This window comes from Daphnia magna, linkage group LG7, assembly GCF_020631705.1.
Source record: "Daphnia magna isolate NIES linkage group LG7, ASM2063170v1.1, whole genome shotgun sequence".
NCBI lineage: Eukaryota > Metazoa > Arthropoda > Branchiopoda > Diplostraca > Daphniidae > Daphnia > Daphnia magna.
In genome coordinates, this window is record NC_059188.1 from 5,487,505 (window position 1) to 5,512,074 (window position 24,570).

The following is a 24,570-nucleotide window of genomic DNA, read 5'->3' on the forward strand; positions in this document are numbered from 1 at the left end:
GGTATTGTGTGATTTGCAACTCATGGAAACATCACCAGCTGCTGTGCGGCCCACGTGAGACTTACCGAGAGTTGTTGCCCCAGTAAGACACGTGATAGTTGGCGCGGTGGCCGGAAGAAGATTCCCTCTCTTTTTTATTTTTTTCTATTTTTTGTTGTCGTTTTTTCTTTGTATTCTTTACCTGTAGACAGGTAGGCCCGCTGTCACCTACGTTGCTGCCCTTATTGGGCAGGGCTGTGGGAGGCAAGGGCCTTCTAAGTCGTCGTCGGGTGGCCTCGTTTTGTTTTTGGTAGTCTTGTACTTTTTATAACCAAGTTACCTCGTCAGTCCATTCGATTTTTACGTTTTGATTTTCCCTGCCCCGTCTTAAAGACATTTTGTCCTTACGTTTGTCCTCTACGTTTTGTCCCCCCGTTTTTCTCACAGAAACACAGTGTGCTTAAATTCCCCCCAAGTAAATTCTCTTATCTTTCTCTGCAACGCGCCTGCAAGCACGTCAGGTGCGTTACAGCCGGAGTGTTACATCATCCAAAAGCCATTCTTTTAAATTGGTATAAATTATTTTCTACAATGAATGCTGTTTTGTTTAGCTGAATCTTCTAGTTCTATCTGCCAGCAGCCAGATGCTAGGTCAAGAGTCGTAAAAAACTTTTTTCCGACTCTTTTTCCGACTTTTTTCCGTAGTTGGTCGAAGGTGGTATCTATTCTTGGTAAAGGGAATGAATCTTTTACAGTGAAGCTGTTTAATTTACGATAGTCTACGCAAAATCGTAAACTTCCATCTTTCTTTTCTACGAATACAATAGGTGCCACCCAGGGAGAGGTAGATAGCTCGGCGATGTCTATATCCAACATCTTCTTAATTTGTCGTCTTAACTCGACCTGATGCTTCCTTGCTGCTCGATAGGGTTAAGTCTGATAGAGCCTCTTCCTTGGGTGTCTATACTATGCTTAATTAAACCGGTACATCCTAAGTGGAATCTTTTGTAGCAAAAATGTCTTTAAAATCGTTTAATAATTTAATTAACGGTTTTTTATATTGAAGTTCTACGTTAGAAATGCAAATGTTGATTTCCACTTGTTCTTCATTTGGCATTGTGTCATTTGCATCTTTTACGTCAATTTTTCCTATTAACTGACAAGCTGTTTCGACATTGCCCAATAAAATTCAACGTGGTAAATTAATGAGTTTACTTGAAATATTACGAATCAGCAAATGGTATTCCCCTTTATCATTTGCTATCCGGTAGCTCTTTGCTAGGAGTAAACAGAAACGGAAAGCCAGGAAGCAATCGATATTGTGACCTACTCATTCTGGCTCTAATGACCATGCAAGTCAATGGGAACGTCATCGTCTTTTTTACTGAGGTCATTAAATTATTTAATAAGCGGGTGCTCTTCCTGCTTTGTCTCTCGCCAAAAAATAGTCTTAGTTCGTCCACATAGTACGAACTCGTGTTTAAAAGCGGCGTCTACGCCTAAAATGCATGCTTCAGAAACTCCGCTTGTAAAAATAAATTCTTGTTCAAGTATATATTCTCCATATTGGACAGGTAGCTTTACCTGCCCTAGGGTCTGTAATTTTCTATTCTGTACGCCAAAAATCTGTAATCTAAATTTGTGTCGATCTCAGCACTGGCCAGTTGCATTTCCAACGGTAATAATCTATAAACTTTTTCGTGGAAAAGGTTTCTTGCAGCGCGTGTATCAATTGAATGGAAACAGCGCATCAAATTGAATCTTATGAATAAAAAGGGAAATATGGGGTGCTGAACTATTTTGAATAATTGTAATGTGAGAAATCTGCCGAGTTTTTCCATAAAAAGAGGTTTGGGTACCTAAGCGTTTCCTTGTCCATGAGATGGACCAGGAAGATTTAAGGAGGATTAGGTTCTTGCTGCAGTTGTCTATTGATGCATTCATTCGCTCCTAGTTCTATCTGCTGACAGGAAAAGCCTTTGGGCTGTCGCATATCTGTATTTTGTTCTCGATTGTTTCTACAATCCCTTTTTACATGGCCTTTCATGCCACAAGTATGACAGGTAGTCAGATCTGAGCGCGCGGAATATTGAGATGTGAAGAAGGGTCGCGGTGGAGGGTTGTTAATCTGGTACCTGTTTGGAGGGTTACTCACAAAATGGGGAGGTGGAGTATTGTCATTTCTTGGAGTATTGAAACTTTGTCTGTATGATTGTAACCATTGCTTGTTTGGTATGAATTTGCTTGCCTAATATTACTATTATGGGAAAATCTGGTTCTTTCACGATCACTGTTTTCTATCAATCGAGTCACTGCTTTTTCCAATCTGTCTACCTGGTCTGCGCTAGCGAATCTCTGGGGGTTTCCATCTTTCACACGGCCTTTTATATGGAAAAGATGCGGCCGTGACCCGAATCAGGAAAACAATAAGGAAAGAAGGCTCCGTGCAAAATACATCTCCGACTCGAGTTGACAGTTCTGCCAACTCACTTAAGTCGAATTTTTGGGAGGTTAAAGGGTACCCATCCGCTAGAATGAGTCACTGGGGGGTTGGAAGAATTATAGTTTAAAGTAGTGAGATTTACGGGAGAAAGCGTGAGTTTGAGGTATAAATTAGTATTCAATAGTCCTGTGTTAAAGCCACCCTCGAACTGTGGTGACAGTTCGGACAGGTCACTTAACTAGGGTTTAAGTGAATAATTAGTAAAAATATTTCTATATCTACGGTTATCTATGCATTGTGATCTTAATCTAAAAAGGGATGGAATGTTCTGGCGCGTGCGGTGCAGGGTCAAGAATATTCTAGCCGTGGGTACATGTAAGAAGGTGTTCTGGAAGTTTCCGGCTAGACGAGGGTGCTTCCGTGTTAGTCGGCTGATGTAAAAATATGTCTTCGGGTGGTGCAGGTGTCTTTTGGGAAGTCGATGGGAAACATGTCCGTTCTATTGCTGCTTGCAGTCTTATGATGGGTTCAAGTGGAGACTGTGTGACGAGGGATGTGGGGGAGATAAAGTGAAGAAGCCATGCTTGAAGAATGGGAATTCTGTTACACAAGGCTCGTCTGGTACTTCAGAAAGCTCTTACCTGTTTTGTCATATGGTGCAAATTATGGAAGTTCTTTATCTCCTTTTCCAAGTCCTTTACAATCTCATTCAGTAGGCGCAGAGGATACGATATGCCTCTCCAACTCGAAGCCCCGGAGAAAGGATTCCTGATGTAGAGGAAGGTTAATTCTTGGGTATAATCTTTGATAGAAAACTGACATGAGGGCCTCACTTACTTGAGCTATTTGGTAAAGTTGCACAAAGGCATAACCTCTTCAAAATCCTGATAAGAAGAAACATGAACCTCAAGCCGAAACTACTTTTAAACCTATACCTTGCCCTGGTTCGAAGCATCACCGATTTCTCTTATCTAGTCATCCTCCAATCGAGATCGACTCTGGTGAACAAGCTAGACACCATCAAAAATTCCATTCTTCGGTCTATACTACTAGCTCCCAGGTCTACTCCTCGGGCTCATGTTTGGCTCGACTCAGGCTTGTGTTCCATCCGCTGCAGATGTGAATGGCTGGCATATCAATACATCATGAACCTTAATTTCAAAACTAAAAGTTCTTTTTCCAAAAACGCCTCACAAACATACATAGCCTTACTTTCTGGAAAGCTCGCAGCACTCCAAACATCTTGGTCAGCAAATCTCAACTTTCGGCTTATGGTGTACCCCTTTTTCAAACGCACTGGAATCAAATAAAACTAAGAGATCCTCCATGGATAATGCCGAAAATTCCTACCTTCTTCCCGATATAAAAAAAAACTCTCCTTGGCTCAATTGCCGTTTTTTCGGATGGCTCAGTCAGCCCGTGCGACAATACTTCTGCATGTGCCATCTGCTTCCCAAAGCTTGAAATTTCAAATGGATGGAAACTTCCCTACGGCACGAATATACAGTAACCGTCATTCACTTTGAACGCTTGTGCGTTTTACCATAAGCGCCCGTGTTAAACGCGCACGACTCCGACCCGCTTATTCTGGTCAAATGTATAAGCTATTTCTTAAACATTTATATCGTTTGATAGCCAAAAAAATTTTCTATTTATTGGTGAGATTGAAAATTTTTTCTGATTGCTGGTTTTCCCATCAAAGTAAAACCCAGCTATCTTTGAACATGGTGTTTCTTACATGTTAGCTTATGGAGAAAGGGTATTTTTATTTCTTTAATTGTACACAAACAGCTTGAACCATTTGCATGCCGTTTGTTGGCATTGATGCGGATTTCATTCCTCTTTAGATGCTAGAAATCCCCTGGTACTAACTTATGAAATGAATTCCCTGAATTAATTTTTTGTCGACACATGTGTAATTTTAAGCGAATCGGTGCGGTGTCCCCCCTCTGGCATACTCCCAGTACCACCCTCTACTTTGTACTTACAAGCGCGCGCTGAACAAAGGTTCAGCGGGTGGTACTGGGAGTATGCCAGAGGGGACGCTCTCTTTTCCAACATCCAAATTTGGTTACATTGGATCCCTAGCCACATCGAGATCATAGAAAATGACACCGTCGACCATCTAGCCAATGCAGCAAGATCATCGCATTACGAGAAAATCACCCTTCACACTTAGAGATATTAAGAAAAAATATCGCCAAAACTGGAACTCTATGCTTGCTGCATATCTTTCTAGCTCACATCATTTTATCGAGAACCACCCGAGATCCGCCCCAAAACTTCATTCTTGATTAACGCACCCATGCCGACGAAAGAATAGCATTCTCCACAGGCTGCGCGCAAACCGCCCCGAACTGAACGCACAACTCGCTCAATTCGACCCTTCAGTTTCTCCCCTATGTCATCAAGGCTGCATCGAAGAAACGCAACAGTCGAGCATGTGTTTTTTGCATGCCCACAATACCAAGTTCACCGCTCGGCCCTTAGACAGCTCTGCTCTAAGCACAATCTGACACTAGACCTTCAAACACTATTCAGCCCTTCTGCAGACCACTACAACACCAACTACGCCAATCGAGACGCCGTCCTCGAGTTTATTTGGAAGTCCGGCCTCCATAAACGCATTTAAAAAAAACTAACATTTTTCCTTCCCACTTTTCTCCCTATGTCAAGTCTTTGATTTCTCCTTTGCCAGTATTTTTTTGTGGCTTTCATCGGAAGACCCATATCCGATACGGCAACCCCGTACCGGAGGCACTATAAACATAGTAACAAGAACAACAACAACATTGGTAAGGGCATTGCATTGCATTAGATTGCTAACATTTGAATCACCCATGTTTACATATTTTCTTGACACTAGAAACGCAAAAAATACTATTCAGCATCCCTAGACTTTTACTTGAATTAATTTTCATGGATAAACTAGATATGATTAATTATTTAAAATGACTGGAGAAGACGCAGAATGTCTTAAAGTGTAGTATTCTAGAACATTTCCTGAATTGGAAAAGTATTACTAGGGTAAATAAATCAAAACCCCCCTTTTTTCCTATCTCCCCCTGCAATCGAAACCCCCCTGGATTTTTTTAAATTTTGCAACGCAGCATCCGAAACTGGTCTATACTATACTACACTTCATTGAGCTATTCTATATTATACTATACTTTTTTTGGATAAAGTCTATTTGATAGACCACGAACGGATGCTGAGTTGTCAGTTTTCAAAATGGTCGAAAATCTCGATTGTGGTAAGGCAGCCTAAAATTAACACAGGCTTCTTATGGAGACCCTTTTTAAATTAAATCATTAAGTGAGAAATAACTAGTCTTTTCTATTTATTTTTTTTTTCTGATAAGTCATCATTCTAGCTAGTACCTTGTTTTTTTTTATTCCTGAAAAACTATGGTATATATTTTAATTTAATTTTTTTCCGGGGTTGTTTACATAAGCTCGTCGGCTAGTCTCAGTTTCAAATTAGTCGGCCGCCATTCTCATCTGTCAAGATGACTATTTGCTTTATTCACGGTTGCAAGAATAATAGTAGGAAATTAAGTGCTAGACATGTTAAGTTCTTCTGTTTGCCATCAACTAGTGTTAGATTTTCAAAAGAACTGAATGATCAAAAGTAAAAAAGAGGACTTGCTTGGCTTAATAATGCAAAGCAAAAGTGTTCACATGATTTAATTAAACCAAGGATCTGTTCTTACCATTTTCATGGAGGTAAGTAGCTTACATTTCCTTATTTATCATTCTCTTCTAGTTACAAGTAATTACATGGTATATATTGTTCATTGAAGGTCAACCATGTGATGATGTATACGAAGAAACTCATCCAGACTGGGCTCCTACTATATTTAAATTTATGAGCCCCAGTGCAACAAATGTCTCTCGTTACAACAGAGTTAAAAAGAGACTTGCTGTAAATGAAAAACCAATCAAGGCTGGAATCAAACATGACTTATTCATGCAGGTAGCATACTGATAAATGAACTATTGTTGTATCGACCTCATAACAGTTTATATAATATTTAAAAAAATATAGAATTTTTCAAGTGAAGCAACTGAATTGTCAATTTCAGACATAAACATGGCTGACGTATTATCTTCAACGATGATCATTGATGTAGAAGATCAGGAAAACTCTGCCAAATTGCTTAGTCAGCTGAGGAACCTTGAAACAGAAAACCCGGAGCTAAGAGAGAAAAATCTTTGCGCTAATAAGGAACTGGAAGCAGCAAAGGTAATGATAAGCGAGTTGACAGCGAAACTTCAAATCACAAGTGAAAAGTTATACGAAGCAACCGATGGGAAGGCCAGGAAAACTCTCTTAACTCAACTGAAGATATCAGAAAATATTACCCGATTCTATACTGGTTTGAATTCCTTCCCATTTACAGCAAGTCTCTTTTTAACTCTGTTGTAACGAGACATTTGTTGCACTGTGGCTCATAAATTTAAATATAGTAGGAGCCCAGTCTGGATGAGTTTCTTCGTATTGTAATAGTTTCTAGACTGTGTATTTGCCAGTAAACTAACTCTACTCAAGACGATACAACCATGCACTTATATACCACAAGATTGAAGGTTAAGAAGGGAGGGGTTTACAATAACTTTTATTTTTATCTTAAACTATTATCCGCAGGGAAGGTTGTATTCGTAACGACCTTCTTGCTGGGTGGGGCTGCTGTTGCTGGGAGGAGTTGCTGCGGTCTATTACATTCCTTCCCCCCTTCGGCAAGAAGAAATTGGTCCTCCAATTTTCCTCTTTTTCTTCTGATTTTCTTCTTCTCCTTACTTCTCTTCGGCATGTGGCGTGGCAATGGTTAGGTGAAAACTTGTTTTTACCCGTCACCTACTTTCTTTCCTTCACCGTTATTCTTGTTTGTTGGGCTATAGTATGAGGCACAAAATACAAGATATGTTTCTTGTACCGTTATTCATTGCCTTTAGGCTAATAAAATGTTAGTTAATAAATGATGGTCTACGTTCCTTTTTACTGGAATGCTACGACAAGTTTCAATAATTTTTTTTTTCTTGTATGCTTTTCTTTTCTTTTCTTCCTTTAGTTCTTTCTTGACGCTCTTTTAAGTCGGTTCTTTGTTTTCCTGTCTTCGTTCGTTTTTGTGTTTGCTTGTTATTGCTTGTGGCTATTTTTATAATTTTTTTTAAAGGTTAGTTGTTTTTAGATTCAGTTTCCGTTGAGCATCTGCAAAGGTCTTCCCATACCATTCCATAACCCACAACGTAAGTGCAAGTCGTGTGTTTTCCTGTGCATTTGCGAGCTTGATCGGATTCCCAGTTTTCTTCCATGACAGGATAAATATTACGTTGTTTCGGTGCGCTTGGTTGAGCTGGGCGTGATTGTCTGGGTCTTTCTATGGTAAGAGGTGTAGGAGCCGTCATCCTAGTGAACGGTTGCTCTATTATTTCTTCCGGTGGTTGAGTGCTTGAATTTGGGATCATTGAAGTTAATTCGTGCGCTTCTTCCGTATTGATTCCATATCGTCTTAATCTTCTAGCTTGGCGAATTTTTTCCATGTTTCTTGTGAAAGGGTCACAAATGGTCAATATGCGTAGGGATATGATGAATACAATGAATCCGATGATAGATAGGATAAGAATTTTTAATGTGTCGAACCATGAGAACATGGTTCCTATCTGATTATCCTGTTTTTCTGACATCACTATGTCAGAAACAGATTTTGAATTTGATTCCTGCATTAGGCCTACTAGATCGTTTAGGATATTTAATTGTTCCATTTCCATTGTTTCATGCGCTGGATGGCTCCTCAGACTGTAGTCGAAATCATTCAGGTGCAACTCTTCGAACTCTGTGATAAGGTCTAAGTTCGGCATGTGAATGCTTGCTTTTTGTTTTACCCATTCTCCATCTGTTGAATTGTGTTCCCAGGTGTGATGGAATCCATTTAAATTTACCAAATGAGTTTTCCAAAAGCAATCGGAATATGGATGTATGGACCATCCATCTACTCCAATTGTGCAGTTTTTATCTTCATAGGTAAAGAATGGTTGAAATCCACATTTGGATTCTTTTGCGGAGATGAAAATCCGTTTGGTTTCACATTGTTGGAGCGTCATCGCTTGTCCGAAGCCTTGCAGTCTCGTACAGATGGGTAATCCGAGCGCTGAAGCAGCAAGAATTCCGTTACTTTGAGCTAAAATCACCGCTTGAGTTTTCTTTATCGTTGATAGTTGACAATATACGTCGCGGATTTCTTTTGCAAGTTTGTTTTCGTGTTCTGTTTCTATACTTATTTTATATTGCTCGTGCATTTTTGAAATTTCGAATTTAATTTTGTCACCGAATTCTTCTATATTTTGGGGTAGACCGCTTTCTGTTTCATTTTTTATTGGTACCTCCGGTACTTGTTCTAGTGTTAAAGATGCTGCCTCGGGTATTTCTTGCTGAGATGTTTTTTCAGTGTCCTCAATAATTTCCATTATTGCATCTTCCATACCGGTGTGATTTTTCGTAACTGGAGGATCTTCTATTTTTTCAGTTGTTGTGTTATTTGTTGTTGAATTGCTTATTACTTCAGTTGTTGTTGTCGTCGCCATAGTTGTCGTTGATGGTAGTGCAGTGGACGTGGTTTCAGTTGTAGTTGATGGCAATGTAGGTTCAGTACTTGGAGTTGTAGGCCTAGTGGTTGTAGTTGTTGGCTCAGTAGTTGTAGTTGTAGCTGTGGTAGTTGTAGTTGTAGGCAGGGTGGTTGTAGTTGTAGGCTTATTTGTTGTAGTTGTAGGCGTAGTAGTTGTAGTCGTAGACTTTGTTGTTGTAGTTGTAGGCGTTGTAGTTGTAGTCGTAGACTTTGTTGTTGTAGTTGTAGGCGTAGTAGTTGTAGTAGTAGGCTTATTTGTTGTAGTTGTAGGTTTTGTTGTTGTAGTTGTAGGCTTGGTTGTGGTAGTCGTAGGCTTAGTTGTGGTAGTCGTAGGCTTAGTTGTGGTAGTCGTTGGCTTAGTAGTTGTTGTAGGCCTAGTTGTCGGTGGTGTGCTTTTAACGGTCGTTTTCATGGCTGTTGTGGCTATTGTTGTTTTCATTGTGGTTGTGCTTAATTTTGTAGTCGGTTTCGCTGTCGTTGTGGTGCTGGAAGTAGATGAGATAGATTTTTGTGTGGTGGGCGTGGTTAAGTTTTCGTTGTTTGCTTTACTTTCTCTTTTGAGAAGAGGGGGTATAAGTGGGAGTTGTGTTCCGTCCAATGATTGTTGAGTGTGAAGTGCTATGAAGGCTGCTGCTGAAAGCGTTCGTATTTGGTGCGGGTTTCGATATTCGAAGTTAAACTGTTGTTTTCTACTTGAACCGTGGCAATGTCCTAAACTCAGACGTCCTACTTTTAGTGTGAGACATTTTCTGTCTGACGCCGGTGAATGTAGGCCAGTTCTGTCTGTTGCCATGAGCTGTCCTGTGTGTTCGAAAGTGCCCCAAATTGAACTGGTGTTGGCGCATTCCTGTAGAATAAGCATCGTTGTGTTTGCCTTGACGCAAGCATTAGTGTTGAACGGTCTGATGGTGAAATCAGACGTATACTCGAAAGCTTGGCCTTTGTTAGTTGCTTTACTGCAGTTTCCTACGGATACTTGTGATTGAACCAAGGGATCGTTACTTGTGATAAATGTTTTTAGTTCTTCTTGACATTTTGTCCAATCTGCGTCACAATCTTCCATGGTTAGTTGTTTTTCAAGCCCATGATGTGTGACACATTTCCCGTTTGCATATTGTCCATTTATCAACAATCCCCAGGCGATCATGTCCCAGATGATGTTTCCACTGCCGTGATTTGCTTTCAAGATACCGCCAAATATGGGTGAGTTGATTGTGGTTGTAATTGCTCTTCGTTGTTCTAATCGGACTTCTTGAATATCCTGCAATGTTACGGGAAAATTTTCTATAACATCCGGATTGGTATTTATTGTTTGAAAGAACCACTGCTGGTTTTTTCTGGTATCTCCTTCCAAAGCACACTTTTCCTATTTTAAGGTTTCGTCGACCCCTACGGTAAGACACATTTCTGATTCTTGGGAAATTAGATAGCTGTTCTCTTTTTCTAAAATCCACCTCGTTGATTCCTCTGAACAGGCTGCAGCAAATACGTAGTCGTGTGTTGTCTCCGTGATGCAGATATGAGTATTTTGTAAGCGTATCGTTTGGTCGACAATGTACTCAAATCTCGATCCTGATGGGAGAGGGTCGTCCTTTGAAAGTTGACTGTACGTTGTCAAAGGGTTTCTGCTTCCGGATTCGTAAGTGATGTATATTGTTGCATCCTTTTGTACGATTTTTCCATCTTCCTTGATTATCTTTGGTCTTCTATGTGCCAATCTTAGAGTTTCCCAGGCGTATGAAATACTGTAGAGGCGGATCCCACCCCCACCCCGTCTTCGACTTGGGTGTCGAAGAGAAAGTGAACTTCTTGAAGAAGAGAACGTTGTGGTCTGGACTTGTACAACTCTCTGTAGTCTTCGCACACGGGTGTGGCATGGTTGGTATTTTTAAGGCATGTTGCGATTGTGTTCTTGAACATTTCATACAAAATTTTTGTTGTTTCTGCAGGAAACGTCAAGTACGTTAGAGGGATTCCAACCACTTTATGTCCTACTGTTACGATATCCTTATCTGGTTTGTTAAGAAAAGATATTTCAATCTGCCGACTGGTGTCGTAAAGGCGGCTGGAGTTATCCGACTCCGGTTCTCGAGGAAGTTCCAGGTATCCTTTCCCTTTTAGTAACGTCTGAGTGTATGAACTGTTGGTTGTTCTTTCTCCCCACACGATTGTATTTTGATTTTGGATGAATTGTCCTTCCTGTTGGGTGGTGTTTAGTAATCCGAAAGGGCTTTCGATTGGACTATCTGGTTTCTCCTGACGTAGCGTGATCTGTTCCGCTATACAGTTTAGTGTTTGGTATTCCTTGATGGCGTACCATTTACCTTCTCCTGTAGGAGTGGCTGTGAAACTGAGTCCCGTCGGTCCGGTTTGCATGTTATTGGCGCCACATTTTTTATCGTTGACCATCCGCCAACATTCCAAAGGGGTGATTAGTATTGTTTCTTGGGCGTAAACTGTATCGAAGGATCCGATCCAGAACGATCCGGTTATTTTCTTTGTTTTAGTCCACTGTCAACATGTCCATCCTTTCCAAGTGGCTGCCGGTTTTTGCTTGGTTACTAAGGTGTAAGTAGTTGGTATCCTTGGTAAGTGTTGTGTTTCTGGTTTTTCATTGTCACAGTAGTAAGGCAATTCGAAGTCTAGGATTCCTCGTATTTTCATGTTGTTGCAATCGCAGACGGATGCGTAGATAGGGTAAGTAGGGTTAAGTGAATGAAGGAGGCAAAGAAGGAAGAGTAATGTCTGCATCTGTGAAAAATGAAAATGTTTAGTAATCCGGTCCTTGATATCGTCTTCTTAAGTGGTATTGGTGATTCGTTATAGGATCGTTTCGGTTTTGGTTACGGTAAAGGTTAGGTATTGTATGGTTTTTTGGTTCTCATTCGTTCCTGCGTGGTTTGATGTTCATCTTCACTGGATGTATCAGCTGCTGCTTCCTTGGTCGGCCTGGTCGGCGTTGGTGAATTATTGGTTGTCGTTGGGCTTCAACATTTTCTGGTAGGTTTTGTAGTATTTCTTCTTCCTTAGTTGTTTCTTGTTTTCTTGGTATGTAAAGTTTGAGACGGTTGGTATGTACGATAGATTTTAGTTTTTTGTTTTCAGTGTGCTGGATCTCGTAGTTGATATCCGAGAAGCTTCTTGAAATTTGAAATGGTCCGTTCCATCGATTTATGAATTTTCCTGCTGCTGGTGGCGCCTTCAGTAATACGTAGTCACCTATGTTGTATTTAATAGTTTTCGTGGTTACGTCGTAGTATTTTTTCTGTCTTGTTTGGGATTTGAAGAGATGTTCTCTTGCCAGTTTTTGAGCTTTTCCCATTGCTGTGAATACACCATACTAGTATCTTCATAGGTCTCGTATCTTCTGTTAATCTTGATATCATTGGGCATTATTGGTTCTCGTCCGAAGAATAGAAAGAATGGTGTTTCTTGAGTTGAAGCTTGTTTTGCTGTGTTGTAAGCAAAAGTAACGAACGGAAGGTATTTGTCCCAGTTAGCAGGTTGGTCTGAGACATAACAAGCTAGCATGTCACAGAGAGCTCGATTGAACCTCTCAACTAATCCATCAGGTTGTGGATGATAGGCCGTAGTCCTTATTTGTTTGACTTTGAATAGTTTACACACCCTAGTACATTTTAATTCTGACAGAGCATCTGATAATTTTTGCTCAAGTAGTTGGATTTTATCGTCTTGTTGTTTTTCGTGATGCGTTATCCCAGCTATAACAGCTGACATCTCCTTGTCGTCTGTAGCTTCTTTTGTGTGTAGAATTTTTTCAGAAATGAAAAGTTGTTTACATAATGCGTCAAAGTCTTCTGTGTTTTCTGGCATTCGTAGATAAAGTTCTGCTTTATACTTTGGTAGTAATCCTTGTAGTAGGATTTTGCTTTTTCTGTGATCCCTCATCTTTTTCACTTTGTTTAGTAATTGTCCTTCAATAATAGTTTGGTTATGGTCAGCCCTTTCTTCTTTACCAGCGATGGTATCGTAAAGATTATTTAACCTTGACACAAAAGCTCTGCAGTTTTCTTCCGGTTTTTGAGTTAATTTTGAAAGTTTTTTCTCCAGCGTAGCTAAGTCGTAGGTGTCTTGAAATCTTGTTATTAGTGCTTCTTTCCAATCCTGGTAATTTAGATCATCACCTTCTTCCTCAGCGTAGTTTTCATGCCATTCGAAGGCTTCGCCTTTCAATCGATCAGAAAAGAAACGTATCTTTTGATTGTCGTCCCATTCATTGTTTCGTGCTACGTGTTCGGCGCCGCGTAGCCACTCTGATATTAGTTTATCAGTGCTTTTTCCTTTAAAGATTGGAATTGCCTTTTTGTCTTCTCTGGAAAATAGCTCTCCTAAGGCCTTCACTATTGGCTGAGTGAAGTACCTGTTCACTTTCTTTGCGTCTTCGTCGTCCTGCTCAGTTGCTGGAATATCGTCATCCTTGGGATTTTTCTTGCGGGTATTCGCAAACGTTTTTTCCGAAGTGTCCTCGTCGTCGTGTGTTACGCCCATGTCGACCTTCTTTTTAAGCTGTTGATTTTCTTGCTCCAAATAGATGATTGTTTTGTTTAAGTGTTCTATTTGTGTTTTGAGGTTTTCTATTGTTTGTTCAAAATCGTTCGTTTGTTCTATTTCCAGCTCGTAGTGGAGTGATTTGTCTCCACTGTCTGTCGGCAAGGTCAGTTCGTTTATATCTCCCACTAGTTTGGTTATTTCTCCTGGTTCGTCCTCGTCTAGCCTTAAGTCGTTGGAGTCTTCAGTCTCGATGAATTTAACTTGAAGTTTTTTGTATTCTTTCACCCGGTTTTCTAGAATTATTATTTGATTTTCTTGTCCTCGTACCCGATCTTGTAGTTCTTGAAGGTCTTTTTCAAGGTTCTTGTTCTTCGAAGTAAAATCTAGCAAGTTTTTCTTTAAATTGATTTTCTCTGTTGAAGCCTTGTCGAGTCTGTCTGCCAAAACTTTTATTTCTTTCTGGAGCTGCTCTGCTGTTTCTGATACTTGTTTTATCTGGTTTTCCGCACTGCTGAGTTTCTGGATCAGTCTGGTCTTCTCACCTTCAAGTTTGTTAATTATTTCTTGCCCTTCGGTCTCGACAGCTGCGTTGTTTTCCTCTTTTCTTTTGAGAAGATTCTGCAATTGGCTCTCGGTTGCTAAGGTGGCTTCAAGGTTTTGTTCTAGGTCGGTGATTCGGGAATTGGCTTTTTCAAGGGAGTTTTTCAGAGCCTCGTTGTTTTCTTGAAGTTGCTCTAACGAACTGCTTAAAGTGTATTTGGAACTCTTTGCCTTCTTTTTGTTACTCTCCAATTGTTTTTGCGCGTTTGAAAGTTCAAATTTTAGCGTAGATATCTGCTTTTTATCTTCAATTAGTGCGATTACTGACTCTTTCTGCAGTACATTGATGGTACCGAACAAAAATTCTTTTTCTTTTCCGTGCAATGTGTGTAGCTGTTGAAGTAGACTATCGAGTGTTCTGGTGTTCCCACCTTGTACGACTATATCGTCTTTGAGTGTTTTAGTAGCATTAGCAATGGTTTCTGCTGTTACACCATCTGTTACTTTTAAAGTTTTTTCTAGAAGGTAATAAGTGTAAAAATGCAGCGAATTTTGCGTCGCCTGACTTGCTTCTTGTTTCTGTGTTTGTAATTGTTGGATATTTTCAGTTGTTGAGGTTGTCTGATATGCTTTACTTCTTTCTAAGTCTTGCTTAAATTCTAAGTCTATTAAGGTCTTCCAATGGTCCAAAAATTGTTCTCGATGGTGACTTAGGTTTGGGTCTTGGTCAGTTAAATCAGATTCTTGTAGTACGGGGTATAAAGGTAGTAGTGTGTTCTCGTTGAGAGCAGTCTTTTGTACAGGTGAATCAAACGGCATTCGCTTACCTCGATGATGTTCCGATGTCGGTTGCTTGAAGAATTGGTGATAGAAGCGTTGAATACTTGCAGCTGGCGAATGAAGCACAGATCAGAAACTTTTCTTCCAGAGTCTCGTTGTTATTCTTGCTGTCTCGTTGGGACCTCCAAATGTAATAGTTTCTAGACTGTGTATTTGCCAGTAAACTAACTCTACTCAAGACGATACAACCATGCACTTATATACCACAAGATTGAAGGTTAAGAAGGGAGGGGTTTACAATAACTTTTACTTTTATCATAAACTATTATCTGCAGGGAAGGTTGTATTCGTAACGAACTTTTTGCTGGGTGGGGCTGCTGTTGCTGGGAAGAGTTGCTGCGGTCTATTACAGTATACATCATCACATGGTTTACCTTCAATGAACAATATTGTTACGCGCACAATTACAACGCACGAGGGGTCTGTAACACTCACGTAGATTGAACTACTAATACGAATTGTTCACCGGGTCGCTGGCTGAAACGACACTACAGCCGGGCGGCAGGTTCACCGTTCGCTATCAGTAGCTACGAACTAAAAACTATACTGATAGCGCCCACCACCACTACTACACAAAAAACACATGGATCGCACTCTACACTACCGCACACGATAAGAACACTTGATTCGCACACTACACTTACTAGACTCAGATCAGACACTCTACTAACTAAAACTACAACCCAAACAAAGAACAAAAAGAAGTCCGCTCCCTTGTCTCCGTCCCGACGTTGGAACACGTCTTTTTCTCGGAATACAAGGGCAAACGGACAAAAACGTTTACATGAATTCGTTACAATTCACAGCCTCCACCATAAACGTCATCCATACGTGACAATATATACCATGTAATTACTTGTAACTAGAAGAGAATGATAAATAAGGAAATGTAAGCTACTTACCTCCATGAAAATGGTAAGAACAGATCCTTGGTTTAATTAAGTCATGTGAACACTTTTGCTTTGCATTATTAAGCCAAGCAAGTCTTCTTTTTAACTTTTGATCATTCAGTTCTTTTGAAAATCTAACACTAGTTGATGGCAAACAGAAGAACTTAACATGTCTAGCACTTAATTTCCTACTATTATTCTTGCAACCGTGAATAAAGCAAATAGTCATCTTGACAGATGAGAATGGCGGCCGACTAATTTGAAACTGAGACTAGCCGACGAGCTTATGTAAACAACCCCGGAAAAAAATTAAATTAAAATATATACCATAGTTTTTCAGGAATAAAAAAAAACAAGGTACTAGCTAGAATGATGACTTATCAGAAAAAAAAAATAAATAGAAAAGACTAGTTATTTTTCACTTAATGATTTAATTTAAAAAGGGTCTCCATAAGAAGCCTGTGTTAATTTTAGGCTGCCTTACCACAATCGAGATTTTCGACCATTTTGAAAACTGACAACTCAGCATCCGTTCGTGGTCTATTCTACTAAAGTAAAATTTCATTTAAGTGTAGCACGGGATAACTTAGTGGTACAGTACTGGGTTGCTATGCATGATTCTTATGCTTCAAATCTAGTGACGGTTAGATATTTTTAGATTATGTATTTTAGTTACGAATTTGTAAAGCAATGTTACTTTTTACCTTACTATTCAAAAACATTTTATTTTAAAAGGTAAAGTTTAGTTAAGTATACTATTTTAATATCTTGTCTGAGAAACGCGTAATTAAGTAATACTTTACTAAATTAATTTATTATAAATTTGGTTGTGTTTTTTACGTAATATTAGTTTTGATTCCATCGTATCTACGAACGGATCTATTATTCTTAGCCGTTATTAAATTGTACTATGTTAAAATTGGTTCTATAGGGCTGTTCGACATCTTTCTTCGTATTTATTTTTTCGCGCAACGCAGAATTCGATGGCCTATTTGGTCTGCTATGACTGTATTTTGTTATTGTGCGAAATATAAATAAATTTAAAAGTTTCGCTGAAAAAGTAAGTGTTTCGTTTCACATTATTCATCATTTTGTTTTTTGTGTTAGTGTAAAACTATGTCGTGTTCTGACTATGCAAATGGACTCGTAAGTGATGCGAAAACTCGTTAGTTAGATAAGTTAAAATTGTTAAATAGTGAGTGTCCCTATTCAACTCCTAAATCTATATGGAAACACGGATTAGATTCTTACCCAATTGTTCCAAAAATTTCTCTCCCAGACATATTCATCTATTTGGTCGAAATCAAAAGTTATCAAAACCACTTTGAGGCCCTTGGTGCATACAAGGGCATTTCTTCTGAATCGCAGCAAGCTGTTACAAATGGCTGGGTTAGAGAGTTCATGGCAATTGCTCTCACAACCTAAGTTGTATTGATGAAGACTAAGGAATCTTAGAGTAAAACTACATTTCCAACCACATAAATAATAATAATTAATTGGATTGTGTGGGCTCTCACTTAAGGCTTGCGAAGGTGAGACCTAACAATAAATAAGAAAAAATGCCATTGAATGACGAATTTTTGCAACACAAATACCATTTGTGTTGGCCAATTTCAAACACTTGAAATCTAAGCATAATCCATAGTACCATTTTCAACTAATTGCTTGAGACATTACACATTCTGGCAAAAGCCAAACATCAATTAGTGATGGTTTTAGTGAAATAATAGGAAAAATAAAAAGATTACCAATATTGTTTTTGTTGTTAACACTATAAACAACAGCAGACGACATCTACAAAACGTTAAATTAAAATTACTTCAAAAACACTTACAGTTAAAAATTTGTATTCTAAATCTAACCTGAATAATCTAGTTTATTACCTTGTGTCTAACTATTTTCTATCACTAACCACTTTAGAAATTATCCAACTAGAAAAAATAATCCCATAAGAGACCCTGTTAAAAAAGGGTGTGGTTTTCCTATGATGGCGGATAGAGACATTGTCGGAGTACAGGAATCCTGCTATCCGCATTCTGCAAGAGGTCTATTGATAACATGACATAAAATAGACTTGATCTGTCATATTCATATCCACAAATCTCCAGACGGAGTCCTTAACCACCATCCCAATACCGATGTAAATTTGATTATAATGGTGAAATGTAATGATGAAAATATTACTTAGTGGACACAAATCTTTTTCAAAGAGATGAATTTTTACACTTACTGGAATTCTTTAACTAAAAGTTGAGGATTCTAAGATACTCTTAATAAAAAGAATACAAGGAAACCCTGTTTTTTTTTAATCTTGTATATAGGTTTTCGAAGCAGTAGTAGTAGCGAGCGCCAGATGGTGTCGTTGTACCCTTGTTTTTTCTCTGATTAGTTGTTGCCAGGTAACGCAACATGGTCTCCACGTACGTACAGTATCCTCCACAAAAAAGAGGCACCCCCCCGGTAGCCCAAAAAATAAAAATTACTTATGAGCGCTAGATGGCATAGTTTTTAATTGCAAAATACAAACAAAAAAAAGCATGCAACTTTTTTTTTGTTTGTTTTGACTGCAAAAACGAGACGGTTGCCATGATTTCAGTATTTTTTGCTGCGAGCAAAATTTGGAAAACGGAGAATTCGAGAAAAAAGTCGGGGAAAGGCTAACCTCTGAATTGTTACCTTTCCTCCACCCCGACTTTTTTCTCAAGTTTTCCGTTTTCCATATTTTTTCGCGACATGAAAACTTATTGGAAACCATGGCAACCATTTGAAGCTGTGTTATTTCGACGGACGCGAAAGATTCCCGAAACAAAGAAGAAGATTTTGCCCATGCACAGACCGCTTGGCAAAATCTTACTGAAAAAGACGCTTATCGTAAAAAATTAGCGAATGACAAAAAGACTTAAATTATGCTTTGAAGCTAACGGCTGGTGGAAGAAATATTAAACATATTTCATTTGTCAGTTTGTTTAAATTAAATAAATGCTCTTTAAAAAAAAATTTTTTAAATGTTTTCTTAGATTTATTTTCTAAATGCTATAATTTTATCCGTCTTTTAAAATCGTCTGTAACCAATAAGTTTTCATGTTGCGAGAAAATATGAAAAACGGAAAACTTGAGAAAAAAGTTGGGGTGGAGGAAAGGTAACAATTCAGAGGTTAGCCTTTCCCCGACTTTTTTCTCGAATTCTCCGTTTTCCAAATTTTGCTCGCAGCAAAAAATACTGAAATCATGGCAACCGTCTCGTTTTTGCAGTCAAAACAAACAAAAAAAAAGTTGCATGCTTTTTTTTGTTTGTATTTTGCAATTAAAAACTATGCCATCTAGCGCTCATAAGTAATTTTTATTTTTTGGGCTACCGGGGGGGTGCCTCTTTTTTGTGGAGGATACTGTACGGAGACGTCCGTACCAGAAATTGGCACCATTTCCAGGGTTTTCATTGGCTCAGTGGGATGGTCACGTGACCATTCTTTCAAGCCACGCAGTGGTGGGTAGGCGGCCCCTAGTCCCTATCCCTACCCCCGAAATCTCAGCAGCCGCCGTCGCATTTGAACCGGCAATTGTTTTTTTTTTCGTTTGTTGTCATTTTCGTTTTTAATGGCGGCCTGCTGTCATTTAAAATGAATAAATATATTACTTTTAGAAAAGGGCCGACTGCTCGTGAAGAGAACGATTGGATTTTTAACATGACAGTTTTTTTCCTTTTCTTCCAACCAGCGCAATACTTGACCCAAGTGAGAAAGCGCAAAAAAATTTTCATGTTGAAGCAATTTTTTTCTTTTCAACATTTTTCAATAAAAATACATGGAAAAGATAGCTCTTTTCAAGGTCTATCGACTGATGTTTGTGTTTTTTACATGCATGTAATATTTCAGCCGTAATTAATTTTTTTAATTTAAAACTTTTTGCGGGGGGAGGGAAAAATAACCAAAACTGTCAAACTTTGGGCGCATCGTTTGGGTCTTAATATACGGCAAATCAATAAAGTAATACATAATTAAGATACCTTAAAACCTCCAGCATGTTTTGGTGTAAAAATTTACTTAGATAACCATAGGTTTGGTACTATAAATTACAATAATAGTAACCCCTTCCTTACACCCATTATGGCGGCCATTTTGATTACGCGCCTAATTCAAATATAAATGCAATCTACAATTAAAACCTAAGGCGAAATCTTTTATGGCAGTGCAGATAACCAATATCCAATCTCTATAGACTTAAGCATGACAAAACACGATAGGCAAACAGAAACAATGTATTTTAAATGTGGCTCAAATTAAAAATTAAAAATTGAGTCATAAAAACTTTATCCGTCGCTGTCATGCATTAAAAAATAGTAAATCTAAAGTAAAAAACAATTGATTTATGGAAATGAAAGTGCATCATTTATTGTCCACAACACACATTAAACTATACAAATTGTTTCAGTTATTTTAAAGACAATTTACTAAATAAAATAAAATAATGTGATAAAGTAATTGGTATAACATGATAAATACTTTGATTGTTACCCTTGAGAATTGTTGGTAGCTCCTATGATATTAAGAAACAAGGGCCATCCAAAAGAGATTATGTCACCAGAGCTGTGCAGCAAATGGAGCACACAATCAACTTGCTTTAGCTGCACGTCTGCAAAACTGGAACTAGACAGCTCATTTAATGGTGATATTAACAATGTCTGCAATCTCTGTAAAATTAATAAGGGATAGAGTTCACTATTCTTCAACTGCCTAAACAAAAATAGCCCAACTGTTTCGGAGAGTTACCTGGTTTTCTTTTAAAGGGGTAGAATAATCATATTGAATTACTGATCTAACTAACGTAGTAATGACATCTATTCCCCATTCTCTCAAGCGGTTAAGTGGGTGGATGATGACTTCAAGCAGGTGATTTGTTACAGGATGCCAAAGAACTTCTACCCTGTTCAGATTTACAAGAGCAGTTGCCAACAGTTTTGCTACGGCAAAAAGTGAGGGCTCCTGCAGTAAATATAGAAGGAGTTCAATCTATTAGAATTCAATCTACTTTTATCCAGATTGAAGTTGTACAACCCTGCTAGTAAAAAAATCTGGTAAAAAAATCTCAGATACAATTAATTAGATTGAAATTATGCCTCTTTGAGAAGGTACCAAACTCTCGTGTCAGTTCATCTAAAAAAGCAAAAAAGCTGAAAAAGTAAAAAAGAGTATTTAAAACACGTTTTGTACGAGGGAAACATAATATATGAATATGAGATCATGATGAACATGATGATATAAGAATATAATTATACCTTTATCGACAAGTTTCCCAGCCGAATCTATAAATTCCATCGTTCTCTTCACGAGAGGTCGGCCCCTTTCTAAAAGTAATATATTTATTCATTTTAAATGACAGCAGGCCGCCATTAAAAACGAAAATGACAACAAACGAGGAAAAAAAAACAATTGCCGGTTAAAATGCGACGGCGGCTGCTGAAATTTCGGGGCCTTCCACCACTGCGTGGCTTGAAAGGATGGTCACGTGACCATCCCACTGAGCCAATGAAAACCCTGGAAATGGTGCCGTTTTCTGGTACGGACCTCTCCGTACGTACAGTACGTGGAGACCATGTTGAGGTAACGAGTCACCGCCATAGGAGGTATTTGAGTTTACAGGCCTTAAGCATTAAGTAGGCATTGATGGAGAATGGAGCCAGGTTTTGCTGGTATGAAATAGTTATTAATGGTAGAAATTAGTTTCAATTAAAAGTCATATGTAACTGTTACTTTTTTCCTCATTTTTGTATATTAGGGGCCTTTGAGAGGCTAAAAAAGTCAGAATTTTATGAATCTCAACCTCAAATTTCGACCGAAAACAATGAGCAAATTATCAGTAAACAGATCATTTCTTATAAAGCAGGTTCAGTTGTAGTAAACCAAAGACAGGTATTTCGTATCATTATAATTTCTGTGTTATGAAGTCTAAAACTAAAACGAAATGATTTTAGAGAGGGAATCCTGTTTTAAAATCAATCAGAAATGTTCCATGGGAATATGGGGAAATTGTCCCAGATTTTGTCATGGGTCATACTAGCTGTGCATTATTCTTAAGCTTGCAGTATCACAATCTGAACCCACAGGTAATATATATATATTTTTTTTTAAATTTATAATTGACATACCAAGTTATTCTAATCGTTGTGGTGGAATTCATTATTTATTGCAGTATATCCATGATCGACTCAAAGACCTTGGAAAGCAGTACGAACTAAGGATACTTCTAGTACAAGTGAGTTGTTGGAAGTTATTTTTAAAGATATTTTCATAAATTTTCCTTGTGTGTATACAAATTTCATAGGTTGATTTAAAGGATCCATATATTCCTATAAAAGAATTGACAAAAATTTGTTTGTTAGCAGATTTAACCCTTCTTCTTGCATGGGATGCTCAAGAAGCTGGAAAAATAATTGAGACCTACAAAGTGTTTGAGCACAAACCTCCTGATTTGATAATGGGGAAACAAGAGAATAATAATGTGCTAGTTGGGGTATGAATAACATTGCCAGATTGCTTTCCTGTAGTAGCTCTACAGTCATACAATTGTTATTATATACCAGATTGCAGATGCATTAACTTCAATCAAGTCGGTTAATCGCACTGATGCAATGACGTTAATGTCTAATTTTCAAACACTTCAGAATATTTATGAAGCAAGTGAAGAAGACCTAAGTTTGAATCCTGGCTTTGGACCTCAGAAAGCCAGACGATTGTTTCGAGTGCTTCATGATAAATTTGTTAGGTAGTCAAACGTTATTCGTCTGGTATATAAGTAATAAATAGTTGTCCTTTATGGCGTTTCAACTAACATGATTTCGACCGGTTATCCATCACAGTTCAGATGCCTGAATAAACCCTCGTAAGTAAATTATAAAAACACTCATTGTAGGTCAGAAGTCGCTAACTGGTGTAGTTTGGGTAATTTCTACCGAGCATCTCATTGTAGGGAAAAAACGTAATGAATAATTCAAAATAAACTTGCAGTTCCATGGTAAAATAGGAAGGTATCCTTGTGGAAGTTACTATCCTGAATTGAGTTCCAAATGGAAGACTTCTTCATAACTATTTAAAATCCATGTACAGTAATCTACAGTATGTAAAAAAAAATCCCAACTTGGTCTCCGCGAGACGGCCTCGAGGGGTCGAGACCGTCACCGCTACATCCCAGTGAGACTATCCCGGCCTTCTGATTGGCTTTCTCCCTCTCCTCACCCTATAGCCCCTCCACCCCTTCTGCTTGTGGTGTGTGGCCTGTGGCGTGTGAGGAGTAGTCGGGCTGCCCCCTTCATTTGTTTGTTTTTCATGTTTATTTATTATATTACCAGTGAATGGTACTTCATTTTTTGACTTAAGTCACGACTTAAGTGACTTATAGCGCTCGGCCCCGCGCCAATCGGGGAGCTTTTTAGTCGATCCAGTGCGGGGATAATCTTAATCGGGGAAGCGATTTCGGTGCTCGGTGAGGTGATATCGGTGATCGGTGCCTTCCCTGATTATCAATGAATAGTGATCTAAATTGGCAGCTGCCCTGCGGCTAACAAGAACAAAATGTGACCCTAGTCACGTGATTCTCGTTGGCCTATCAGAACTCAAGGTCACTGGTAAGACTTACCCCCTTTGGCTGAATGATGAATAACCGGTAATTAATTCAATCTATTACATAAAACGAAAAAAAAACAAACAATTAATATAAGTAAAAATATTGTATTCGTAAAACTTAACAAACAGCAAACAATAAATGTAAATAATATAAATACACAAAGAAACTATCAAATCAAAGTTCGAACTCCACTCCCACGGAAAACCACGCTGTGTGTATCAGGAAAATGTAAGAGTGGAAAGCAGAAATACATGGAAGGGTATAAGGGTTGAGAGAGCCAATCAGAGGGCTGGGATTAGGGCTGTGGCCCGGACCAAATGGGACGGGTTTTTTCTTAAGGGGTTGAAATTAACGGGTTTTTTTCCTTAAAGGGTTTTGAACCGGGTCGACGATGCAAAAAAAATGTCCCGTCCCGCTTGACCCGTGGGTCAGAAAAAACAACCCGGGTCGGGTCCTGTCCCGCGTAATTATCGGGTCAAATGCACTTTTCTTCTCTTCTTTTCAGTCTCGTCATCAGAGTCAACCATTACAACGTTTATATTTGGAAAACTTCTTTTTTTGCCAGTAGCATCGCCTGATTGACAGGATTTAGGTACATTTGGACGTTTTCTGCGAATGGTGGCCAATTTTCAAAACGATTTTTTCCACTATCCACAATATCTTTAAATTTTTTTACAATGAGCTAGAACTTGAAGTAGGAAAGCATAGCATTTTAGCATAGTCTCCAGCAATTCAAAACTATATGTGATTTTGTTTGGCATAGAATTGTGTAAAACTTGTGTAGAAATTGTGGAAAGTGGAAAAATTGTTTTGAAAATTGGTCACCAGTCGCAGCACTATATTGAGACAAACGTCCCGAGGCGCCTGTGGGTTGGTGACTTGGTGGGAGGACCCAAGTTCCCAAATACGCAGAGAGATACCCCGATTCCTGGCCGTTACTGTAGATTACTATGTTTTTAAGCTATTCTGCTTTGTTGACTCGTAACTTAGCGCAAGAGTTAAAAGCTTCTTTGTCTTACTACTAGATGGCGCCACATCTCGGATTAGCCCGAGAACCCCTTGAACCGTACCGAAACCCGTCCCGAAAAAAAAAATTCCTTAAAGGGTTGCCTTTTATCGGTTTT

General features: G+C 38.7%; 1 protein-coding gene and 2 long non-coding RNA genes across 3 annotated transcripts; 1 reads left to right on the forward strand and 2 right to left on the reverse strand.

The window, feature by feature from the left end:
• Nucleotides 1-15,187: 15,187 nt before the first annotated feature.
• LOC123474092 lies at nucleotides 15,188-18,092 on the reverse strand. Its single transcript, XR_006648734.1, has 5 exons — nucleotides 17,713-18,092; nucleotides 17,578-17,623; nucleotides 17,425-17,511; nucleotides 15,842-17,368; nucleotides 15,188-15,313 (listed from the first exon to the last, which is right to left on the reverse strand). It is a non-coding gene; the product is annotated as an uncharacterized LOC123474092 (long non-coding RNA).
• Nucleotides 18,093-20,191: 2,099 nt separating this feature from the next.
• Nucleotides 20,192-21,289, reverse strand: LOC123474093. The gene is made up of 3 exons (XR_006648735.1): nucleotides 21,102-21,289; nucleotides 20,596-20,996; nucleotides 20,192-20,516 (listed from the first exon to the last, which is right to left on the reverse strand). It is a non-coding gene; the product is annotated as an uncharacterized LOC123474093 (long non-coding RNA).
• A 69-nt stretch (nucleotides 21,290-21,358) lies between these two features.
• Nucleotides 21,359-22,639, forward strand: LOC116922273 (DNA excision repair protein ERCC-1). Its single transcript, XM_032928651.2, has 6 exons — nucleotides 21,359-21,515; nucleotides 21,602-21,735; nucleotides 21,798-21,929; nucleotides 22,016-22,078; nucleotides 22,148-22,336; nucleotides 22,407-22,639. The coding sequence occupies exons 1-6, from the start codon at nucleotides 21,497-21,499 to the stop codon at nucleotides 22,590-22,592; spliced, it is 723 nt and encodes a 240-aa protein (XP_032784542.1). The 5' UTR covers nucleotides 21,359-21,496; the 3' UTR covers nucleotides 22,593-22,639.
• The last annotated feature ends 1,931 nt before the right edge of the window (nucleotides 22,640-24,570 follow it).

Bases quoted from the DNA above. Each gene is read 5' to 3' on its own strand.
- LOC116922273 (XM_032928651.2), top strand. The intron at 21,930-22,015 runs GTAATATATATA...TATTTATTGCAG, and splicing joins ATCACAATCTGAACCCACAG to TATATCCATGATCGACTCAA. The intron at 22,079-22,147 runs GTGAGTTGTTGG...CAAATTTCATAG, and splicing joins TAAGGATACTTCTAGTACAA to GTTGATTTAAAGGATCCATA.